Genomic DNA, 20686 nt, shown 5'->3' with positions numbered 1-20686 from the left:
TAAGAAAAACTATTATTAGTGTTTCAGTGATATGACTCAGAAAAGTGATACTTGTTCCCATTTGATCAATGTGTTGCAGGCTCATACAGTCAAAAAGTCAAATTATTTAGTTTCAGACTCTAAAGATTATTTCAAGAGACCTGATTTCATGTGATTGAATGAAAATCATAGGACTAGTTCAGAAAGTGCAAATTTTACACAATTAATTAATGTGACAAAACTAAACATTTTTGCAAATGCACTTGCAAATGCAAAGACTACTGCAAGGAATCACTTGAATCCTGTTGTATGTTCCGAAGTGAAAATATGTAGGAGAGATACTTGATTTTCTGGAATCTCGCCCCCTAATGGTCAAATGTTTCGAAACGCTACAGAATCAGAGAGAATGCTTACATAGCCACATCGTTTAAATGTCATCATGATTGGTCAATGTTAAGCCTGTCAGATGCCTTCTGAATGCTGATTGACCAATGGAGGTCACAATGTTTGACATATTGGTTCAAAAAATGAAGTTTACTTTGTAAGAGTTCAACACACCAGTGACACCCACTTGGTGGAATGGCCCCTTTATCCACCATATTCCAGGTGTTTGATTGTCCAGACATCTGTCACGAAACGCTCGCCTCCCATGAGTCACGTGGTTTGGCCCACCACATGCAGTGGGAGGCTCTCTGTTTAGTTGTGACCATGCCTGCACACCTGCTCCAGGTTAGTGTTGTGTCCGTATATAAACCCGTGTCGTGGAGTGCAGTGCAGTTGGTCTTTGATGTGTTTGTCTTTGTAAATGGTTGTCTATGTTCACGCTTGTTAGATGTTTATAGATGTTCACCATTAATATCATGTGTGAGTGCCAGTGTTGTCATCATTTCATGTTAATAAATGTCTGTCATCGTCAAAGGAGTCTGTGCGTCCTCCCCCTCGCCCTTCGGCAACTTGGGCTGTTATAACAGCATATAAATGTCATACAAGATGTCCTATTTAAGTACTACACACTTCTTTGGCACGCTGTTGGAACTTTTCCCTGTGAAAAGAAAATACGTTAAGGGTATTAAAAACATTTATGGTGTTAATTTTATGATATGTAGTCATCTTTATGATATTGGTGTAGCCTAATAGATTAACTAAAAAGCAGCTAATAATCCTACAACACAAATTATGTTTAGTTTACTGAACCAACTACCTAGCTAGCTGTGGTGAAAATCATTCTCTAAAAATGTTACAAATCACATGGTCAGAGTAGTAATTGAACCTGCTATCAAACAATACCGCTTATGAGGGAATCGGTATATCCTCCTGACTACCAGCAGTTCAATTTTGTCCTCTCTAGAGTACATATTTAGGCTTAAATATCTCCCACACCAAACATACTACTGAGCTAACTCCTTTTGTTCTTTAAAGAGGACATTCAGAACTTTTAAATGATACCAATGTTATGGGGGGTTTGGCAAGTTCCTCTTCCTCTTTAAAGAAAATGGCATCCATCAGCACAAGGTGCTTTTATGGAAAGAAGAAAAGTAAGTGCTTATTAATTATCATTGAGCAAACTTTGCCTTGAAATATTGTTGTCATGTTTTATATGAATCTCCTAAGAACACTTTTAACCATTTTCTAAACTAATATAACAATATATTACGATGATGAGAGTGTTTAAAAAATGTCCTCCACAGCAGACATTTGTACTTATTACCTACATTTTGTTCTTTGTATTTTCAAATGAGAAGGAAGGGATTGCCAATGACCTTGATATTTCAGATGAGGACCAAAGCAGAGACCTCTTGTGGAAGGTCAGGCCCCTTCTGATCAAAGTGAGGCAAGGATGTCTAAATCAATTTAGAACAGGAAAATTGTCCATTGATGATCAAATGATTTCATTTACTGGTCACTTCCAAATTCACCAGTATGTACCGGTCAAACCATACCCGACTGGATTGAAGGTCGTGGCCACACCAAGTGGTATGGTCTTAGATGTTGTGGTTTACCAAGGTGAGACCACCTTCAGAGTTGCAGAGGGATTGGGCACTGGAGAACAAGCTGTCCTTCATTTGGCAGAGACTGTTCCCAGAGGAACCCACCTTCTTTTTTTGACAGGTTCTTTACAACTGTAAATCTCCTGGACACCATGATGGAGAATGGTTTGGGAGGTACAGGAACTCTCATGAAGAACAGAATTCCAAAGGAGTGCAACATTATAAGGGATCAGGCCATCAAAAACTAAGGAAGAGGGGCATCTGAGACAGTGGTCAGGTGAAATCCTGAACTTGCTGTTATCAAGTGGTTTGACAACAAACCAGTGGTCATGGCATCCTCTGCCTATGGCATTGAGCCACAGGCCACATGCAGTATAGATGGTCTAAGAAAGAGAAAAGGTATGTCCAGGTGTCAAGACCAGTGGTAATTGCTGAGTACAACAAAAACATGGGTGGTGTGGACATGGCCGACAGGATGCTAAGTCTCTATAGGATGGCCACTCGCACTCGGAAATGGACAGCGCATACAGTTTTCCACTTTTTTGATTTGGCAATCACCAGTGCATGGCTTCAGTATAAGACTGACTGCCAAGTTCTGGGAAAGAAACCACTGAAGTTCCTTGAATTCAAATTGCTCCTTGGTGAGCAGATGATTACTAAGGTCCAAGTGGGAATCTACAGTGAGAGTGAAGATGACTACACTCCCCCACATCAAAAGTGGAAACCTCAGCCAAATGCAGCTCTGAGACACTATGGGGCCATCCAGCTCCCAAAGATGGTGGATGAAACACATGCATCAAGGTGTCGCAGGTCTGGTTGCAACAGCAAAACGTATGTGATGTGTACAAAGTGCAAGAGCTTCCTCTGTGTTTCAAAGAAAGGGAATTGCTTTTTGAAATATCATACTCCATAAACATAATGCCATAACATCAAAATACAAACACTAGACATACACTAGAAAAGAGTTACATATACATTAGCTCAGCTGTTGGTAGTTTTCATCATAAATCTTATGACAACTTGGTATTTTCTTTGGGATTGATTTACTGTGATTAGGACTCAGTTTCATAGGTAGCGTGTTCAGATGTCCACTGTAGTAGACACATTATATTTTTAAAATCAAAATATTTTTAAGAATAAAAATGTTTTCAGTATGCTCATTGCCTTCCACACAACTGGGGAAGTTTTTTTAAAAAAATGAATTGGGAGACTTTTTTGTTTCCTGGTAGTCAGGTGGATATTTTCAATTTTGCGATTAGTAACCTATTTCACACAAGATGGCGCTCTGACTTAATATTCTGAAGCAGCATCTGCCATGATATGCAACTTTGCTAGGAAAAAAAGTACATGAATTTGTATAAAAGCATAATGACAATGTTAGTACAACACCTCGATATGTTTCTTATTGCCGATGTCGTATGGTAATAAAACGGTTACTGATTAAGACTTAATAGCACATTGCTTGTCATATATAATACAGCTACGAGTTAAACTAGCGCATAACACGAGAAAAGAACGCAGAACTACGCGTCAGCAAGTTTCTTTCGCGCGCGCAAAGTGGCGTATATTAGACAGCAAATAGAGGTCTGCTTTCTCACATGGCATAAATAGAGTGGTAAACGCGCAATTGCAGTCAGGGGACGCAAATAAAACTGGAGGCTTGAAAACAGCTGAGCGTTAAATGGAGACCCAAACTGAATTCGGACTGATGTGGCCGCACGATGTTCGACTGTTGTGGTATAATGATATAACTTTTGCATTTTGGTAAGCTTTTTGTGGACTACTGGCAGAGTGAAGTCGGATAGATTAATATGATGATGTCAAACGACACTGGAGAGAATTTGTACACCCACATTCGTGTTTGGGCATCTGCAACGGCTTTCATCATTTTGCTTTTCTTCAACCTAGTCATCAACTGGACCATCGTTACCGAAGACCGTCTGCGGAATCACGCGCGCTTTGTGCTCGTGTTCCACTTGCTGTTTTCTGCCTTGATATACTTCGCAGTATGTTTCATCTTCTACCTGCAAATTGACCTGGATGTTACCATGGACGCATCTACTTGCGTGGCACTAATAACTATCCTGACCACCAGTGCATCCAACATCCTATTCACTATAACGGCGATGGCGCTGGACCGATATTTTGCCATTTGTTTTCCACTCAAATACAGCGGCAATTATTTCAAACTGTGGCCGTGGTGTCTTGGAATTTTAACATGGGGTCTTGCATCCATCATCCCTCTCACCCTTTTCCCTAAAGAGGATAATGCGACCACTCACAGCGGGAACTGTAGGAGGGAAAAGCTGAAGGGAGGAGAAGTACATAAAATTTTATTGATCTCGCTTTGTACGGTACTCATTCTTTACAGTTACGTGCGGATTTTATGTGAGGGTCGACGACTGGGTGTGCTGAATCGGCGGAACCGGGCCGGCTGTAAAACAATCGCCTTACATGGGGCACAACTTGCCGTGTATATCATTCCGAACTTCATAAATTTTGTTTTACACGTTCTTAAAAACAAGAAGGTGATCGCGATTGAAACAAAGGACCGGTCTGCAGTGATAACGTTTGTGTTCTTTAGCCTGGCGCAGTGCATTGCTCCGATAGTGTACGGACTGCGCAAAGAGGAGCTTCTGGAGCATCTTTGTCACCGCTACCCGTGCTTGTCCTGTCGGCTCAAGAGTATTCTGGAGTGGACCGTTAATGTCACGCATCCTCACCATTGCCCCCAGCAAAGGTATTTCTCAAATTCACCTTACAGATAAGTTTGTCAGTAGCTGTACCTATTTGACTTAATGAAAGCTCTGATCTTAAATTTGTTCTTGTGACAGTTCACCATAAACTTGGGAAGAAGGTGATTCATAATGCCAGTGAAAATCTTTATGAATACAGGACCAGATGTATACATTACTTAGACTGAGAATGAAGTTTACCAGTCTTTTACCCAAGATTAGACCTACCTGTTTTACATTGAAAGTGTAGAAATTCTATCTAAATAAATTGGTCACTTACTGGACTTTGGTGGGCCCCACAGAGTGAGATTATCTTAATTAAAAGAAAAACACAGATTTAGGTTTAATGAGACTTTAAAGAAAATGTTGCATGCAGTTGTTTTGAGTTGCATATAGACAGACCACTTCACTTGGCCCTTTACACAGTTATTGCCATTAATTTAACAATTTACTTTATAATAGTGAGTTTTTCACCACAGTATTACAGACCCATATGTAACAAAAAACAGACTGATTGGAACAGCAACCCTTACTTTTTAACAGACTAAATTAACAAAGAAATATGATGTTCTTTGTACTTTTTATGTCCATATTTCATGATTGATAGCAGCAAAATATAACACTATTATGCCATAAATGAGCATTATACAAAATATCTGCTTTTTTTTTTCCAGGGAGAGGAGAATGACATCAGAGACACTTCTATCAAGAGAGACATCACAGACGACTGTATGACCATCATACAAAATGCACTGAGAAAATAGCTGATTTCTGTCATGCGTCTAAAACAGAGGACTGGATTTACACAGCACACGTTCATTTTCAACTGTGAAATGGTCAGAAGACCCACAGGATGGATTTACTCAAATATTAAAGCTTCCTGTCAGCTAAGTGGCAGCTATGTAGAGCAAAGTGGACATTGTGCACTGGACTTAGTCTTGATAACTACCCTATAAAGCACTGCACCATCATCACAGATGCTTTTGGCATCCTCTCTGATGTGTTTTATTAGCATTCATAAGAATACATAACACTTGTATATATTTCTATACAATAAAACACAAATCAGAGTTCCTTAGAGGATGTTCCATTATTTATGGCGGTCTTAGAATTTATACTATTACCTTTGCAGGACCAAAGTTGTAAGTGGACATGTTATTCGTGTGTAACCACTAACTGAAATGTCTATATAAGTGTCATCCAACTCAAATATAAAATAAATTTAGCAGACTTTATTTTCAGTACTCTACAGTTTTTCTTTACCAAGAGGTCAGGATCTGCTGTAATATCACTTGAAGTGAGCTAGTGGAATCTGACTTGCTCATGTACTCTAGCCCCTGCAAAAGTGGTTGTCATTTAGAACTAAAATTTAACCTCTGATTAGATCTTAAAGCAAAAGGTACAAATTAAATTTTCTTTGTGCCCATGTCTAAATAAAGCCATAGATAGAAAAGTAAAGGCCAATATTATGTTTTGGGAGTGTGGCTTTCCACATCAGTTCCCTAGTTTGTGATGTTTGCCATGTCAACACCATTATGAGTTCCTGATGCAAGGGATGATCATGCTAGTGTGTTTGATAGTGTGTTTAGACCATCACTTGTCATGCCAGAACACAACAGTCAGACGCTGAAAGGTGTGTAACATTAAAAAGGATTGACGATATTCCGAGGTGGTATTTAATAATTACTAATACTAAACATTAAATCCTCTATAGAATTTAGTTTCCCCATCCCCATAAATGTATTTATTACAAAAGTCGAGTACACAAAACCACCCTACAGCCAGGTCTCTTCGATCTCTATTACACTATATGCAGGCAGATATTAATATTTCCTGTTTAAAAAAAAAAAAGGATCTTGCCACAGCGTCGTTCAGTATTTCAAGTAAAGGCCAAGATGTCAGTTTAAAACGTGTGCCAGGCAAACATGCCTGTGTTCCCTGCAACTTAAACTGAATTATACACTGGAATGAAGTATACTGTTAATGCTGATAATTACAGGCTTTCTAGAGAAAAGACAGGAACTAAAGAAAAGTCTACAAAGTCATGAACAGAAATTCCCTTTTATGTATGCATTCTTTCAGTTGCATAACTTGCAGCTGAACCGTTAGTACCCCAAACTGTGTCATGGTGAAGCATATGGTCCTGTATGAATAATTACAATTTACATTTCTTGCAAAAAAATAATAAATCACCAAACATATTGCAAACACTTCCTGTTTATATTCATAAAGTTCAGAACCATCAGTGAAAGCTTTGTTTTGGATATTAAGGGCTTAATCCCTCAATGCTGTCTCAAAATGAACTGAGATCTCTGATTCGGCAGAAAATCATAACCATAAACAGGATCATCAGGATGGTTTAGTCGATAGAGTTCAGTCTCTACTCTACTGAAAGAAAAGGTGTTTTAAACAAAAACCAATTTTGAGAACTTCACAACATCCAGTTCTCAGATTTTTGTTTTTTACTTTTCTCTACATTCACAGACTTCAGCACATTATGCTATTAAAGCACCTTTGGGAAAATCCATAAGAAAAGCGCGATGACCCATAGGTTGGTTAGTGGATACGTTGGCTTGATTAGTAATGACAGAGTGAGAGAACTGGCGAGTCTTTAAAAGCCCAGGGGATTGGGGTTCACTATGCCTCCATTTTCGACCACAGCGGACGAAATGGCACGCAGGTTCTTGAAGACCTGCTTGGATGTACCAGACTTCAGAAACTTAATTTCCTGCATTATCCTGTCATGGGCCTAAGGAAGAGAAAGATATTGTAGTTAGCAGAGTCACTCAATTTATTAATGGTCACACTCACTGATAATAGGCAACTGACTCAGGAGAGGAATTTTTGAAAATGGTCTTAAAGAAACCAGCATCCAAGCAACAGCATTAATGACTAAATGATAGTTGATGGCTACACCAATTCTTTTTATAGTACATTCTGGAAGCACTCACCTGGATGCACCAAGTTTCACACAGCATCTTTTCATGTTGAGCAGAAGCTTGGCCCTGACTGAGTGCCCTGGAGGCTCTGGAGGAGAAGCACGCACTCTTATTCAGCATTAACAAAATCACACTGAACATGGCTCACTGTGTGTGCGTGAGAGAGAGAGTGTGTCAGTATTACCTAGACAGCACAACCACCATAGCGTACAAGTCAATGGCTATATCAGCAACTCTTTTCAGAACAAACTGCTCATCTGTTAAAAACACACACAGACAAAATAAATATCAGGAAAATAAAGCGCAAACATGTAGAACAGAGAACTATTCTACTCTATACAAATATGCAAGATCAACAATTTGATAAGGAAGCTGTATTCATCACATCATTTTACACAACCAGGAAGGAAATCAGACTTGCACGTTATCATAACTACATCCTATGCCTCTGGGCAAGCAACTGTACACTCTACATTCAGCAGATTCTCACTAGTTGTGAGATTCCGAAAGATAAAACCAGCATGGCTTCCTATAAAGGACTCAGTTTCTAGAGAAAAGTACTTGGAAGCTGTATAAACTCCACCTACCTATGGCTCTGAGAAAGGAACTACTTTAAATAACCTGTCTGAAACTAAAAAGACAGAAGACTGTTCAATTCAAATTATAGTTCAGCATGTCGAAAACCATTCTACATCTTTCTAAACCAGAACACAGATTGCCTTGGGTCTAAGAAAATTCAAAATCTTGTACATGCGTGCATTTATTTATTTATATATTTGAGAGAGAGAGAATACACTAATGCATGTAAAGAAAAATCTATTTTTTAACATGTATTAGCATTTAAAGCCATTTCAGTATATATTAACACACACTATATATATATATATAATTTAAAAAAAAAAAAACACACCTGATAATTCAACACCCTTATGGTAGAACATTTTCAGACCATCCCATCCCTAATACTCACCAATGATCTTCTTGCCATGCTTTAAAAGCTGCTCTTCAATGACCACTCCAAACTGTTCGATGGCTTTAACTGTCTGAAAGAAGAACGATTTGGTAAATTACCAAAAAAGAAAACTATAGAACAACTAGGTGTTCAACAAGTTAACTTCCAAGCAAAGCCATTATTAGATAATGAATTACCTCTAATACATGCAGTACAAGAAGTATTGTATAAATGAAGGTCAAGAAGGAGATTTCCTATAAAAGGTACAGCTAAAATAGAGAAGCGCAATGAGATGACCAAGTACATCTCTAAATGGCTTCAAACAACTGGTTCCCTATTGATTACAACAAAGGGTAACGGTGAGATTGTTGTGGGCATTGAGCTGGTACAAATTTGTCAAGTACAGTAGTATTGCCCAAGTGTATACATATTAATAATGGGCTGAATGCTAGTGAGCTACCTCCCAGTATCTAATATCAAATGACTACTGACCTCCAATTAAGGGATGGAGGATACACACATTATGTGTGGCTACTAGTGAGATGCTCTAGATGTATATCTAAAAGATGTTTCTAATAAAGGTTGTGAGTGTAACCCTCCTGTAAAGTGTCCATTAATGTGTGAGACAAATGTCAGCATTTTTTCACACCAGCTCGCCACTGTGACCCAGGTCTGGGTGGATAGCTCCCTGGAGGGTGAGACCTGAATCCATGCCTGCCTTCCTGCAGGAGGGGGGAGAAAGACAGGTTGAAAGGCAATGATCATTTTTCTTAAATATACAAATATTTTTGACATAACAGACTGACGGCAATATCTTACTGACCTCTTGGCTCGCTTAGTGATCTCTCCAGCTAGCAGACTAGCATTGCCTATTGGATTCTTCAGTGCTTTCTGTAGACTCTTCAGCTGGTTGCCTGCATTCTTTATTCCAAAAAAAAAATAAAAATAAAAATAAATAAAAGGTTTTTTTGTTTGTTTGTTTGTTTTTTTATTACTTTAAGAAAACAATCAATCAATCAATCAATCAATCAATTTCATGTGACTTAGCAGTACAAGTCTTAAATTTACAACTGGGCTAGCTACATCCTTAAGAGTTTGCACCCATCCCAAAATAGAGGCTTCACAAAAACAGCTATGGCTAAACAGTAGCAACTGTCAACACCTGCACGTGTTAAACCTCAGCCTGGTTTCTGCGGCACATGAGACATACGCCAACTCCGTCCTTTTCCTGTTAGTGCTTTTGATCCTCAATTACCTGGAAGCCATTGAGTGCCACAAACAGACGCAGGATGTCGTTGGTGCCCTCAAAGATGCGGAAGATTCTTAGGTCTCTCATTACCCTCTCAACACCAGGCTCCTGCACCAGAACAGTGCACGTCAATGCTTGGGTCATGGCTCACTATGACAATTTGTACTCATACATGGATACACAAAACTGACAGAATGTGACATTTGCTAGATAAAAAAATGTAAACATTGATTTATTTTATGGTGGGTTAAAATGCTTTTCCAATATACCTATCGAGTTTGATACCACACATGAAATGGCTATGGAACCTCAAAAACATGGATCCTCTACTGCAACCAGCCATCTCATAATTGGCTGTACTTTCAATTTAACCAATTTCCACCGGTCTACAGTAATTTGTTTCTGATAGGAATAATTGATGTGTTCAATTTCTGAACTGAAACGGTCCCTACTGAGCACTTTTTAAAGAATACTTACACTGCCTAAAAATGATAATCCAAGAACTCTCTCTGTGACTTCTGTGTAATCAGCAACAAGTTTTCAACATGGTCAGACCGTTCTATCCAATCAGCAAATTTAACAAGTCCCATATATGAGGATTGGCAAGGCAAATGTGCTTTTGTCTTCAAGCCTACTGAAATGCCTTGGTGTAAGAACATTAAGCTTTTGAAAGACAATTTTCATGGTGAACCAGCAGTAAAAAAAAAAAAAAAAGCATAGTTGGACTAGCTGGCTTTATTACAGTCTGACAACTTCCAAAGAAATTTTATGTAGCAAGTCCAGCACCGATTTATACAAAACAGCTTCCATATTGCGCAATCAATTATGAAAGACGTTCTTAACGATTGACTGATTACTGTATTTCCACAAACTGTACAGGCCATGGACTCAATGCAGGAAAGAGCGTAGGGAGTAGAGAACACAGTGCTCTTTTTTTTTCTTTTTTTTTTTTAGATTGCACACTAGCAAAGAAGGTTTCTTGTTTTCAACAAGGTGTTAAGCATTTAGCAACAGTGGAACCACCAACACACTCAAAACTGTCTTATGGCCATTCTTCCATGCAGTTTGTGTACACTGGAAGTTGTTTTTTTCTGTTCTATGGTACAACACAACAGTCCAGGAGCACATGATACACAAGTGTGAATGCACAACCTTTTTTGCCTTTGAAACAACTGGCCAACTTCTATTATGGAGGGATTGGGGGGGGGGGGTTCTTTGTGAGGAGTATACCATGCTCGCATAGAATATAGACATGAAGAGGAACAAGTAATGCCTCTTTCTGGAAAGAAACCTGCTGATTCATTCAGAGGGCTGCTCACTTCTGTTTCAGCCCTGCAGATTGTAGAAGTGCGCAGAGCTAAGGGCAGCTCTGTATTTAGTTTACATCTCTTCCATGCTCACAGAACTGTTCTATAAAAATGACTAGCACAGCAGTATGTTTTAGCCATCATGAATATGGCTTAAAGAATAAATAAATAAATAAATAAATAAATAAATAAATAAATAATCCAAATCCCCCCCCCCCCCCACCCCCAAAAAACCCCATTGCATCCACAAAGTGACTACAGGTTAAGTTTCACTTGGTGCAGTGCCTTCAGTGGTTAGTGCTGCTGGGACTGCTGTTCTTAACCCACATGATTATAAGGCTTCAATTACATGACACCTACACCATTTTCCATCACCCACAAGACTTTGGGCTGTTCCACTTGAGTGTCTAATTCATACAGGTTTTTATGAAGAGTAGCAACAAGTACAGGGCAGGAAAGTTTTTAACTGCATCTGTAGAAAGATTAAAATGTGTGCTTGGACAGTTTCTATTAAGTGAAATATACAGTAGGTCAAGTGGATCTAAAAAACAAATGCGTTGCGAATTCCTAAATTTGTGCACATTTCAAACACTGAGGGATATTACATCTTAAAATCTCTAGTTATATATAAAAGGGGCCCTGAGAAATCACAATAGACTATTTTATGTCTATTAAGAAGAAATATTCAAAATCCAATTCCCCCCATGTGAAAAAGTGAATATTCCTCTCAGCCATTTATGCCCTTCTTAACAGCAAAAACTTCAACAAAATGCTTTCTGTATATATTAAAAGTAGTGTCAACAGTGTGAAATTTGTGCAGTCTTCCTTGCAGAATTGCTTCAGCCCAGAGACATTTGTAGGCCTTTGAGCATGAACTGCACGTTTCAGGTGCTGCCACATCATTTCAGACAGGGTTTAAGTCTGGATCTGACTAGCACATTCTAAACATTTACATTTATTAGAAGGTAGACTTGTTTTGGATCACTGTCATTCTGCACTATGCTTTAGCTTCTGCTCACGTACAGATGACCTTATATTCTCTTGATTTCATTGATGCAGAACAGAATTCATAGGTCCCTCAGAGACACGAGGCATCTAGGTCCTGATGTAGCAAAGCATCCCTAAACCACCAGCACCCTCCATAGTTGGTACGAGGTTGTAATTCTGAAAAGCAGCATTTTTCACCAGACATAACATGGCCCATGTCGGCCAAAAAGCTTCACTTTAGATTCTTCTGGTCATAACATTCCAGAACACAGGAGGATCATCTAGGCATGCCTTTAAAAACTTGAGAAAAGTAGTGATATTCTTTTTGGTTAGGAATGGTTTCCAATGTAATATTCTGCCATGGATCTCTTTTAAAAAACTAATAAATAAATAAGTAAATAAATAAATACATAAATAAAGGTTTGTGTGGTTTGTTGAGTCATAAACACTGATCTTAACTCAGACATGGTAGGCCTGCAGTTCTTTAGATGTTCTTGGGTTCTCCCTCACTTCCTGGATGATTTTACACCTTGCTCTTGACTACATTTTGAGAGAACATCCATTTTGGGAAAACTGATTACTCTTCCAAACTTTCTCCATTTAGACACTATACCCCGATTGTAGTCCGGTGGAGCCCTTGAGCCTTATACATGACTATGTAACCTTACTGAGACTGATGGGCACCCACAGTATTATTATTATTATTTTTTTTTTACTGAGGTTTTAAGGAATCTTTTTTTCTTTGTGGTATGATGGGCCTGTCTGCATATCATGTGTGCTGCTAAATTAAGCCTGATTTCAAGGCCAAAAGTTAGATTAGGCCAGCCACAGGGCTGTCCTAAATACTGGCTGGTCGTTATCTTAAAGATTGCACATCAAAACCATGAAAAAAAGTACCTCACTTAATTCTTCAATATGATGAGTACTGGTACAGCACCTTTAAGTCAACATGTAGACCCAAGGTCATTTGTACTGGTGGAGTAAAACTGAAGTCACTGGTTTTATATCAGTAGGCAATACTGTGGAAAAAAAGAAAAGAAACCAAACCAACCTTCATAAATCCCATTCCGCCCATAATCTGAATGCACTCATCTGCCACCGTCCATGCTGCTTCCTGAAAAAAAAAAGAAAGAAAAAAAGAAGAGCTGTCGCTTTAAAAACCAACAGCGTACCTTCCACCTTGTCTCACCGGTTTAGTCATATCAGACATTTCTGAAATATTATTAAACTAGCATAATTCTCAGTATTCTGGAAAGACATTAGGTAATGAGCAGCGTCAATGTTGTCTTATAACGGGGTAGGGAAGCTTAAACAGTGTGTCAACCTTCTACCAAACACAATGGAAATACCAAAACTGCTGGTGTACAAGATCATTCACCATGTGTAAAGCATGATTATACAGTGCCAGTTAAAGACTTACAGAAGCAAAGATTTTACTGATGGCTGCCTCAATCTGGAAATCTGTTGCTCCACTGTCCATATTCCCACTGATCATATAGGCCATGGACTGAATGCAGGAGAGTGTAGGGCAAATGGGAGGACAAACAAATAGCAGAATTTAGTAAATAAATATGAATTACTTGAAAAATGAAAGGAAAGGGTGAGGAGGACATGGTTCTTGAAAGGGGTGGGTATTAAAAAGTGGCATGTTTGCACTCGTGACAACCACTTAGAATGTTACGACACCTCCCACACTTCCTCCTATTTATCAACTGGCACAAGACAGCGTCTGCCTCATTTTTTTAATTTAAATAACGAACATAGGGTCAGCATGGGATGGTATTACAAAGTTTTAACATTAAATATTATACAGTGAACAGATAATAGTGTTCAAAATTGGGCTACAAATAACATTTAGGTAATAGACATTTTATTTCTTTATTAGATCCAATCTTAAGCCTTTGGTAAAACATACATTGCTAGCACAAGCGCTACAGGGCTGTAGATGATAATGTTGCAAGACTCAGCCAGAACTGGTCTCAAACTCAGATCTGCCAAAAATATTCATGCAGTATGGAAGAAAAGAAAAAAAAAAACAAAAACAAGAGCTGTGCATTAGAAAATTGAGGAAATATTCAGGCTCACCTCTGTAACATACTGCAGCATGGCCATTCTGGCGATCTTTTCCTGAATGCTCCCAAAGGTGTGGATCTTGTGGCCGAACTGGGTCCTGTTGGCAGCGTGATCCACCTGAGAGTGTGTGTGTGTGGGCGGGGGGGGGGGGGGGGGGGATGTTCCGGGCACAGACACACACACACACACACACCCACCTTCATTCAAACCTCGAGGTTCACATTCCCCCTCCCAGTTCTAGCATACCTGACTCAGACAATTATATTTGAGTAGTGTTAATGTTTATATTTCCAGTTTCAAAGGGTCTGAAAATTTGATTTAAAATCCTTTTATACATATGCTTGGGCTGAACAGACAAAAAAAAAAAAAAAAAAAAAATCCAAAATGTAACTTCCCATTGCCTGTGAACAAAAATGCTATGAAAAGTGATTTTGTTGAGGTGCTGTAAAGGTCCAAACTAATAACATACATCAATAATCAGCAAGAAAGAAATGTAAAATCCTGTTCATGCAGATCTCAAGCAAATATATGCAGGGGACTTTCCCTGCGCATGCCTACCCCACAGAGGAAGTGATGCAAGGGGGGGGGGGGTGCAAAACAATGGCCCCACAAAAAAACCCCACACAACATGCTAGACAAACTTGTGAGGTGTGAGGAAATGAAAGCAAAAGAGTTGTCGACATACTGTCAAACACAAACACGCAGCAGGAACTCAGACGCCTGCACACCCATCCACGAAAAAAAAAACAACAACCACACACCGCTTTAGTGAGGACACCCTTCATGGTTCCAGAGAGTGCGGCGGCCATGCCGAAGCGGCCGTTGTTGAGGATGTTCATTGCTACTTTGAACCCGCCCCCAAGCTCACCCAGGACACACTCGGCAGGCACGTGAACGTTCTCGAAATACACCTCTGCTGTGTTTGAGGCCTTGATGCCCATCTTTTTCTCTGGAGGGCCACTAGAAAAAGGGACAAGCAAAAGAAAGGTGGAGAATAATTAGAAGAAAGCAAGATAAATATAAAAATGGGAGGGAGAGAGAGAGGGGGAGAGAGAAAATCAGCAGGACAGTGGCTACCTTTACATGCAGACTGATAATCTGTTAATAATGCAACCAATATCTGAATCAGAATAGAACATGTACACAACTCCAATTAAGACCATTCCAAATACAATTCATCTGACTGAATAATCCTTTAAATAATGCATCAAACAGAAGAATAGCATTCATGTAAATGCCTGTTGATTACAACTTGGAGAAACTTGGCGTATGTTCTGTGTACGTGCATTTGTGTCATAAACAAACATTGGACATGGATGGGGTTTAACAAGCTGCAAAGAAAATGCATATGCTGCAGCACATCATCCTCTTGCCCATTTTATTAGTAAGTAGGCTTCTTGTGTAATGCAGGAATTTGTACTAGTGTAATGAAATGAAAAACACAATGCTGCTCATCTCACCGACTGGACTCACATTGTTATGGTATTGTGTACACTAAATGGTGTTCAATGTATGAGCATAACTTTGGATTGTTTTGCAACATTGACCAAATAGTCCGGGGTTAGGGTAATTTTAGTGTACTGTAGCAAAAGATGTGAAGATTGCAGTGTAGCACACAAGGTTTCTGGAGATTTTTTGGACCAAGTTCCTTCCTCAGCTGAAGGAGGACAGAATATAAATTGGTTCACCCTCTGTCAACTTCAGAAGCACTTTGCTTGCACAGCTGATGAAGGAACTATATACACCAAAAAAAAAACAAAAAAAACAAAAAAACAAAAAAAACTACAATTTTGACTTTATTTATTATTGATCATGATGAAGAATATATAATCTCACCTTGTGACCCCTCCAAAGCTCCTCTCCACAATGAAAGCAGTGATCTTCTCCTTCACTTCTCCAGTTCTCTTATCCTGCACTGGAGTCTTAGCAAACACAGTGAAGATCTCAGCCAGACCTCCGTTACTGTTGGGGACAAGAGTACAAATTACTTAATACAAAAATTACATACAATTACACTGACACACTGCATATGTCTGGCTATAGCTAGCGACATACTGGCAAAGAGGTATTTAGATTTATTATTAAGTACAGATGCCCTCTGGTGGTTTAATTTCAGAAGAGTGTCTGCACCCACATGCATGCAAGTATGTGGGAGGAAGGGAAGGTGGGGAGAGAGAGTGCATGCATGTACGTGATTCAGTTTAATACAAAGCGTGCATCCCACACACCTGATCCAGATCTTGCTCCCATTGAGGATGTAGTACTTTCCACATGGGGAGGGCACAGCATTGGTCCTGATGGAGGCAGCATCGGAGCCGCTGGTCGGCTCAGTCAGACAGTACGCTGCCATCGTTTCCCCTGCACAACAAGCACACCAGAGCCATAGCACATCAACTTTGATTAGCCTTGGCAGTTGTCGCTATCAAACAAAGAATCAGACTGTAGCAGGTATAAAAGGCTTTTCACCATATTAAAATTGTCCTAATACAAAACATATGCAAATTAAACCCATCAAGGGCCTAAGATATACAGTAACTGAAAAATATCAAATAAACAAAATCACAAGTGCCAACACTGTGTTCAGTGTAAACATTACAGGATGCACTCAGTCACCCCTCACCTGAAGCCAGCTTGGGCAGGTATTTCACTTTCTGCTGCTGGTTGCCAAACAGGAGAATGCCCTTAAAGCCAATGGACTGGTGTGCACCAAGGGTGATGCCCACACCCAGGTCATGCATGCCCACGATCTCCACCAGCCTAGCGTACTGACATCAAGCACAAAACGGGGGTTTGAGACGCTGGGTCTCACCTCTGCCCTCCTCATTCAGACATCCTCTCTAAGCACTCAACTCCATTTTTTTGCTTCTGACAACAAGCCTTCCTAATTAAAGAACTCTAAGCAGTGTAAAGAGCCATAAGGCCCTTGGGCTTATGTCCATTGTGTGGTGCCTCCTGGCCTGTGTCTCTGCTCACTCCATGGCTATTTCTCCCCCCCACTAACCCCTATGAACTTACCTGTGTGTTTATGAGACCCACGCCGCCGAGGTCAGCAGGCACCTGCAGCCCAAAGGCCCCCATCTCCTTTAGGCCCTCTAAGGTATGGTCTTCCACCTTCTCTAGGACATCATTCTTAGCAGGATCATTGACCTCCTACACATGTTGGCACACACAAAAAACAAACAAACAACAACGGGGGCAAATGGAGAAAGCAGAGGTCATCATGAGATACCACAAAACGACACATACCTCATGCAAGAACCACTCGTAAACAGACTCATTCTTCAGTTTATCATATGGGTGGTTTAAGAGAACCCGTTGCATTCACCATTCTTCTTACATTTACAATTTTAAAAGTGGAGCAGACTTGATTTGTATAGACCCTATGTAGAATTATTCTTCTGTTGTCTAATGGAAACAAATTTGCTTTGGATTTATGGATTGTATCCATTTCATTACACCAAATATATTTAGAAGTTGAATTATATATCAGTAAAAAACACAATGTTTTGTGATGCTGTTTATATAATCCTGCTTCACGTGAAATTTGATTTATGTAGTTTATTTGATGCATTATACATTTCTAGAGCCATGGCAACCTAAACCACAATCATAGCCATTCATCTGTCTCTGCTCTGCTCCAAGGACTTGAAATAAAAGGATCTAAAAAAAAGAATAAAGCATGTCAATGTTGTTCTTCATGTAGGATGATAACTGAACCTTCAATTAGTGCATTAAGCAATTTTGCCATATTTCAGTGATGGTGGACTTCTAGTGACATGGAATGAACATCATGATTAATTGTTTTCCATTCCTCAGCTTTAGCAGCAATTTTAGCATGACTCCCCTGTAGACATTGTAAATATGATCTCTAAATTCTTCCATCAATGAACTCAAGTGCTCTTTCTACTCCTGGTTTCCATTTTAAATTACCTTTTCAGACAAAGGGATGGCACTACTTATGCCAATTCACAGCTTTCATGATAAGTCTGGTACAGACATGTGGCACTTATCCTGAATATACAGGTCATTTAGAACAGTTTTCTGATGAGAACAGTTACAAGGGTGTGCCGATACAAAACTCACAATATATAAAAATATAAGGACATGAGATATGAATACAGAAATGTTAATGCAGGGTTCTTTTTCTTGGATAATGAAACTTACTTCAAAGAATTTCTCACAAGGCCCCACCAGCTCCCGGAGAAACTGAGACTGATCCTCATTCAGCACTGAAATATATATACACAGATTAAAAAAAAGTAAAATTTCACAGCATAAACTTCAAATTTTAAACTTTAATTTACTTTAATTAATTACCAGTGACACTACAACATGTAGCTACCCCAAAGACAATGCTACAGTACCTGATAAAACTATATGTTCAATAGAACATCACTGTGGCATTTAGAAATGTAACGAAGAATTTCTCCCCTTAAAACAAGCACAAATTAAGACAAGTTACCTGAGGGAAACGGGAACACCTGTGAGGTACTGATCTTCCCTTTAAACATGTTCATCGCAAATGACTTTGACTCCTATGCAAGGAAGAGGTAGAACAACACTTAAAAACCTAAACACTTGAAAACTGGACTAAGCTGTGTGTTCATTTGAAAAGCAGAGTGGAGCAACGGACACACACCACACTGACAGCCTTCTCGTCCACCTTGGCAACAGCATCACTGCCAACTGCTGGCTTCTCCAATACTGCCTACACATTGAGAAAGTAAAATAACGGAGGAAAGGAATTTTATGTAGAACTATCATTACAAATATTTAAATATTTATCAAACACCAACACTAGTCATGAAGTGATAAATCGCAGTCAGCATGAGCTACCTTTACTATTGCATTTAATTCATTTTGGCTACCTTTTCACACTTCACTTATGCCCTATCTATGTTAGTCCCCATCCAGACATCCTGCCCTGAAGGCAAAAGGTACAAAACCCATGAGGCCAAACCACAGTAAAAAGTCTAAAAACAGCGCATTTCAGACATGTGCAGGACAATATGGCACATGGGGTACCCAGTAAACGAGAGGCTGCTGGCGGTTTTCTAAATGCATACTTGCATTTCAACAAGAACGCATAACTGAACAGTTTCAACATAAAGTGCTATTCCAAATCACAAGTTATTTTTATTTTTTAAGATATATTCTTCCAGATGCTCTTGAGAGAATGATCTTGTTAGTTGGCAAGTTCACAGATTTCAAGTATGCACTTTACCTACCCACACCCACCCTTAGTAAGAATATGAGGTTACAGGCTGCCGACTGTGGAATTGTTCCATTACGTCCGTCTAAAAGTGTTTCGCGTTCGATACACAATGTCATGCTGTCCCGCATCACGTGACCTGAAGGTGAACTTTGTCCTACATTTAGTGTCTTCCTAGTTTTTTTCGCTATCTTTACATTACAGGAAAGATACACAGCCACCACTCCCAATAACTAAAGATACGGCAATCAATTCCTATGTCCTTTATATGTTAAACAACAAATGAAATTTTAAAATACTTAACTTACCTCGGCAGCCTGGCTAACATAAAGACGAGCATTCTGCACAGCCAAGACTCCTGTTTGACGCTGCACTCTAGTAAAGCGTTGACTAATAAATAAATAACACATACCAAAAAAAAATATGTTACTTTGTCTAGATTTTTGCATTTTTATATTTACATATATAGTTATTTATGCATAACGGAAATATATTATCCATGCATACGAGCTATAAGCCTTGATCAACGTTAACCTAGCTACTGAGCACTAAACATCCACAGCGAAACAAGCTAACTAGCTAGCTTAGATGATAATAATGGTTAATAATAATGGTTAAACTTAAGAACTAGTCAATAATAAAAATGTACCTCACCCTGATATGGACTGTGGCAGGCGGAGGACAGCGTTGCACAGGGACGAGCTGGGAGTTACTATACGCAGCAACATGATTAACGAACAATCCAACTAGGATTAATGGTTAAATACTGCAGAAATGTCAGATCCGTGTTTGTTTGTGTTGCTGGAAGCGGAAGCGATCGCCTAATTATTAAACCGACAAACTATGGCTTTCTAAGAAAGCCACAAACAATAGTTTTCGAAACGACGTAAAATTCCGCCGTGCCAGCTAACGAGCTAATGATTATTCTACAAATTGTACGCGAAGGGAGTGAAAATTAAGAGCTGGACCAACTTGGCTAACGCGATGTCTACTTTGCCTGGTCCGCTGGTTTATTCCCCCCTGCCTTCAATCGCTTAAAATTATCATGTGATACAACAAATATACAACCGTTTCCTTTTGTACTCGTTCACCGGAAGTAAAGAGAATCTGAAATGCCACTGTTCTGACTTATAGTGGTGGACGCTGGATGAGGTTAAACCAAAAAAAAAAAAAAAAAAGTCTAAATATTTGTCAAAAAACTGGGGAATCGTATTAATGGGGGAGAAGAAATATTCACTGGACCGAGACATCTCTGTGGAGGGTAT

The 20686-nt window shown here is 39.3% G+C and overlaps 2 protein-coding genes across 3 annotated transcripts; one reads left to right on the top strand and one right to left on the bottom strand.

The window, feature by feature from the left end:
• The first annotated feature begins 1631 nt into the window (after positions 1-1631).
• Positions 1632-5937, top strand: zgc:194312 (odorant receptor 131-2). The gene is made up of 2 exons (XM_026995783.3): positions 1632-4707; positions 5377-5937. The coding sequence occupies exons 1-2, from the start codon at positions 3779-3781 to the stop codon at positions 5435-5437; spliced, it is 990 nt and encodes a 329-aa protein (XP_026851584.2). The 5' UTR covers positions 1632-3778; the 3' UTR covers positions 5438-5937.
• An 810-nt stretch (positions 5938-6747) lies between these two features.
• On the bottom strand, positions 6748-20505 carry acadvl (acyl-CoA dehydrogenase very long chain). Of its 2 annotated transcripts, XM_026995782.3 has the most exons (20): positions 20076-20502; positions 19730-19811; positions 18849-18917; positions 18672-18744; positions 18374-18438; positions 17225-17359; positions 16830-16974; positions 16438-16567; positions 16046-16171; positions 14971-15169; positions 14222-14326; positions 13557-13643; positions 13188-13250; positions 9849-9950; positions 9417-9514; positions 9243-9315; positions 8612-8684; positions 7826-7898; positions 7654-7729; positions 6748-7451 (listed from the first exon to the last, which is right to left on the bottom strand). In XM_026995782.3, exons 1-20 carry the CDS (start codon positions 20147-20149, stop codon positions 7314-7316), a joined length of 1986 nt encoding a protein of 661 aa, XP_026851583.3. In that variant the 5' UTR covers positions 20150-20502; the 3' UTR covers positions 6748-7313. The 2 variants fall into 2 exon arrangements, with proteins under 2 accessions (XP_026851583.3, XP_081550697.1); XM_081694571.1 differs by lacking the exons at positions 6748-7451; positions 7654-7729; positions 7826-7898 and having other exon boundaries at positions 8617-8862; positions 20076-20505.
• Positions 20506-20686: the final 181 nt, after the last annotated feature.

The sequence above is a fragment of the Electrophorus electricus genome, chromosome 13, assembly GCF_041902795.1.
Source record: "Electrophorus electricus isolate QZ-2024a chromosome 13, ASM4190279v1, whole genome shotgun sequence".
Classification (NCBI taxonomy): Eukaryota; Metazoa; Chordata; class Actinopteri; order Gymnotiformes; family Gymnotidae; genus Electrophorus; species Electrophorus electricus.
This window is presented reverse-complemented; position numbering and strand designations above follow the sequence as displayed.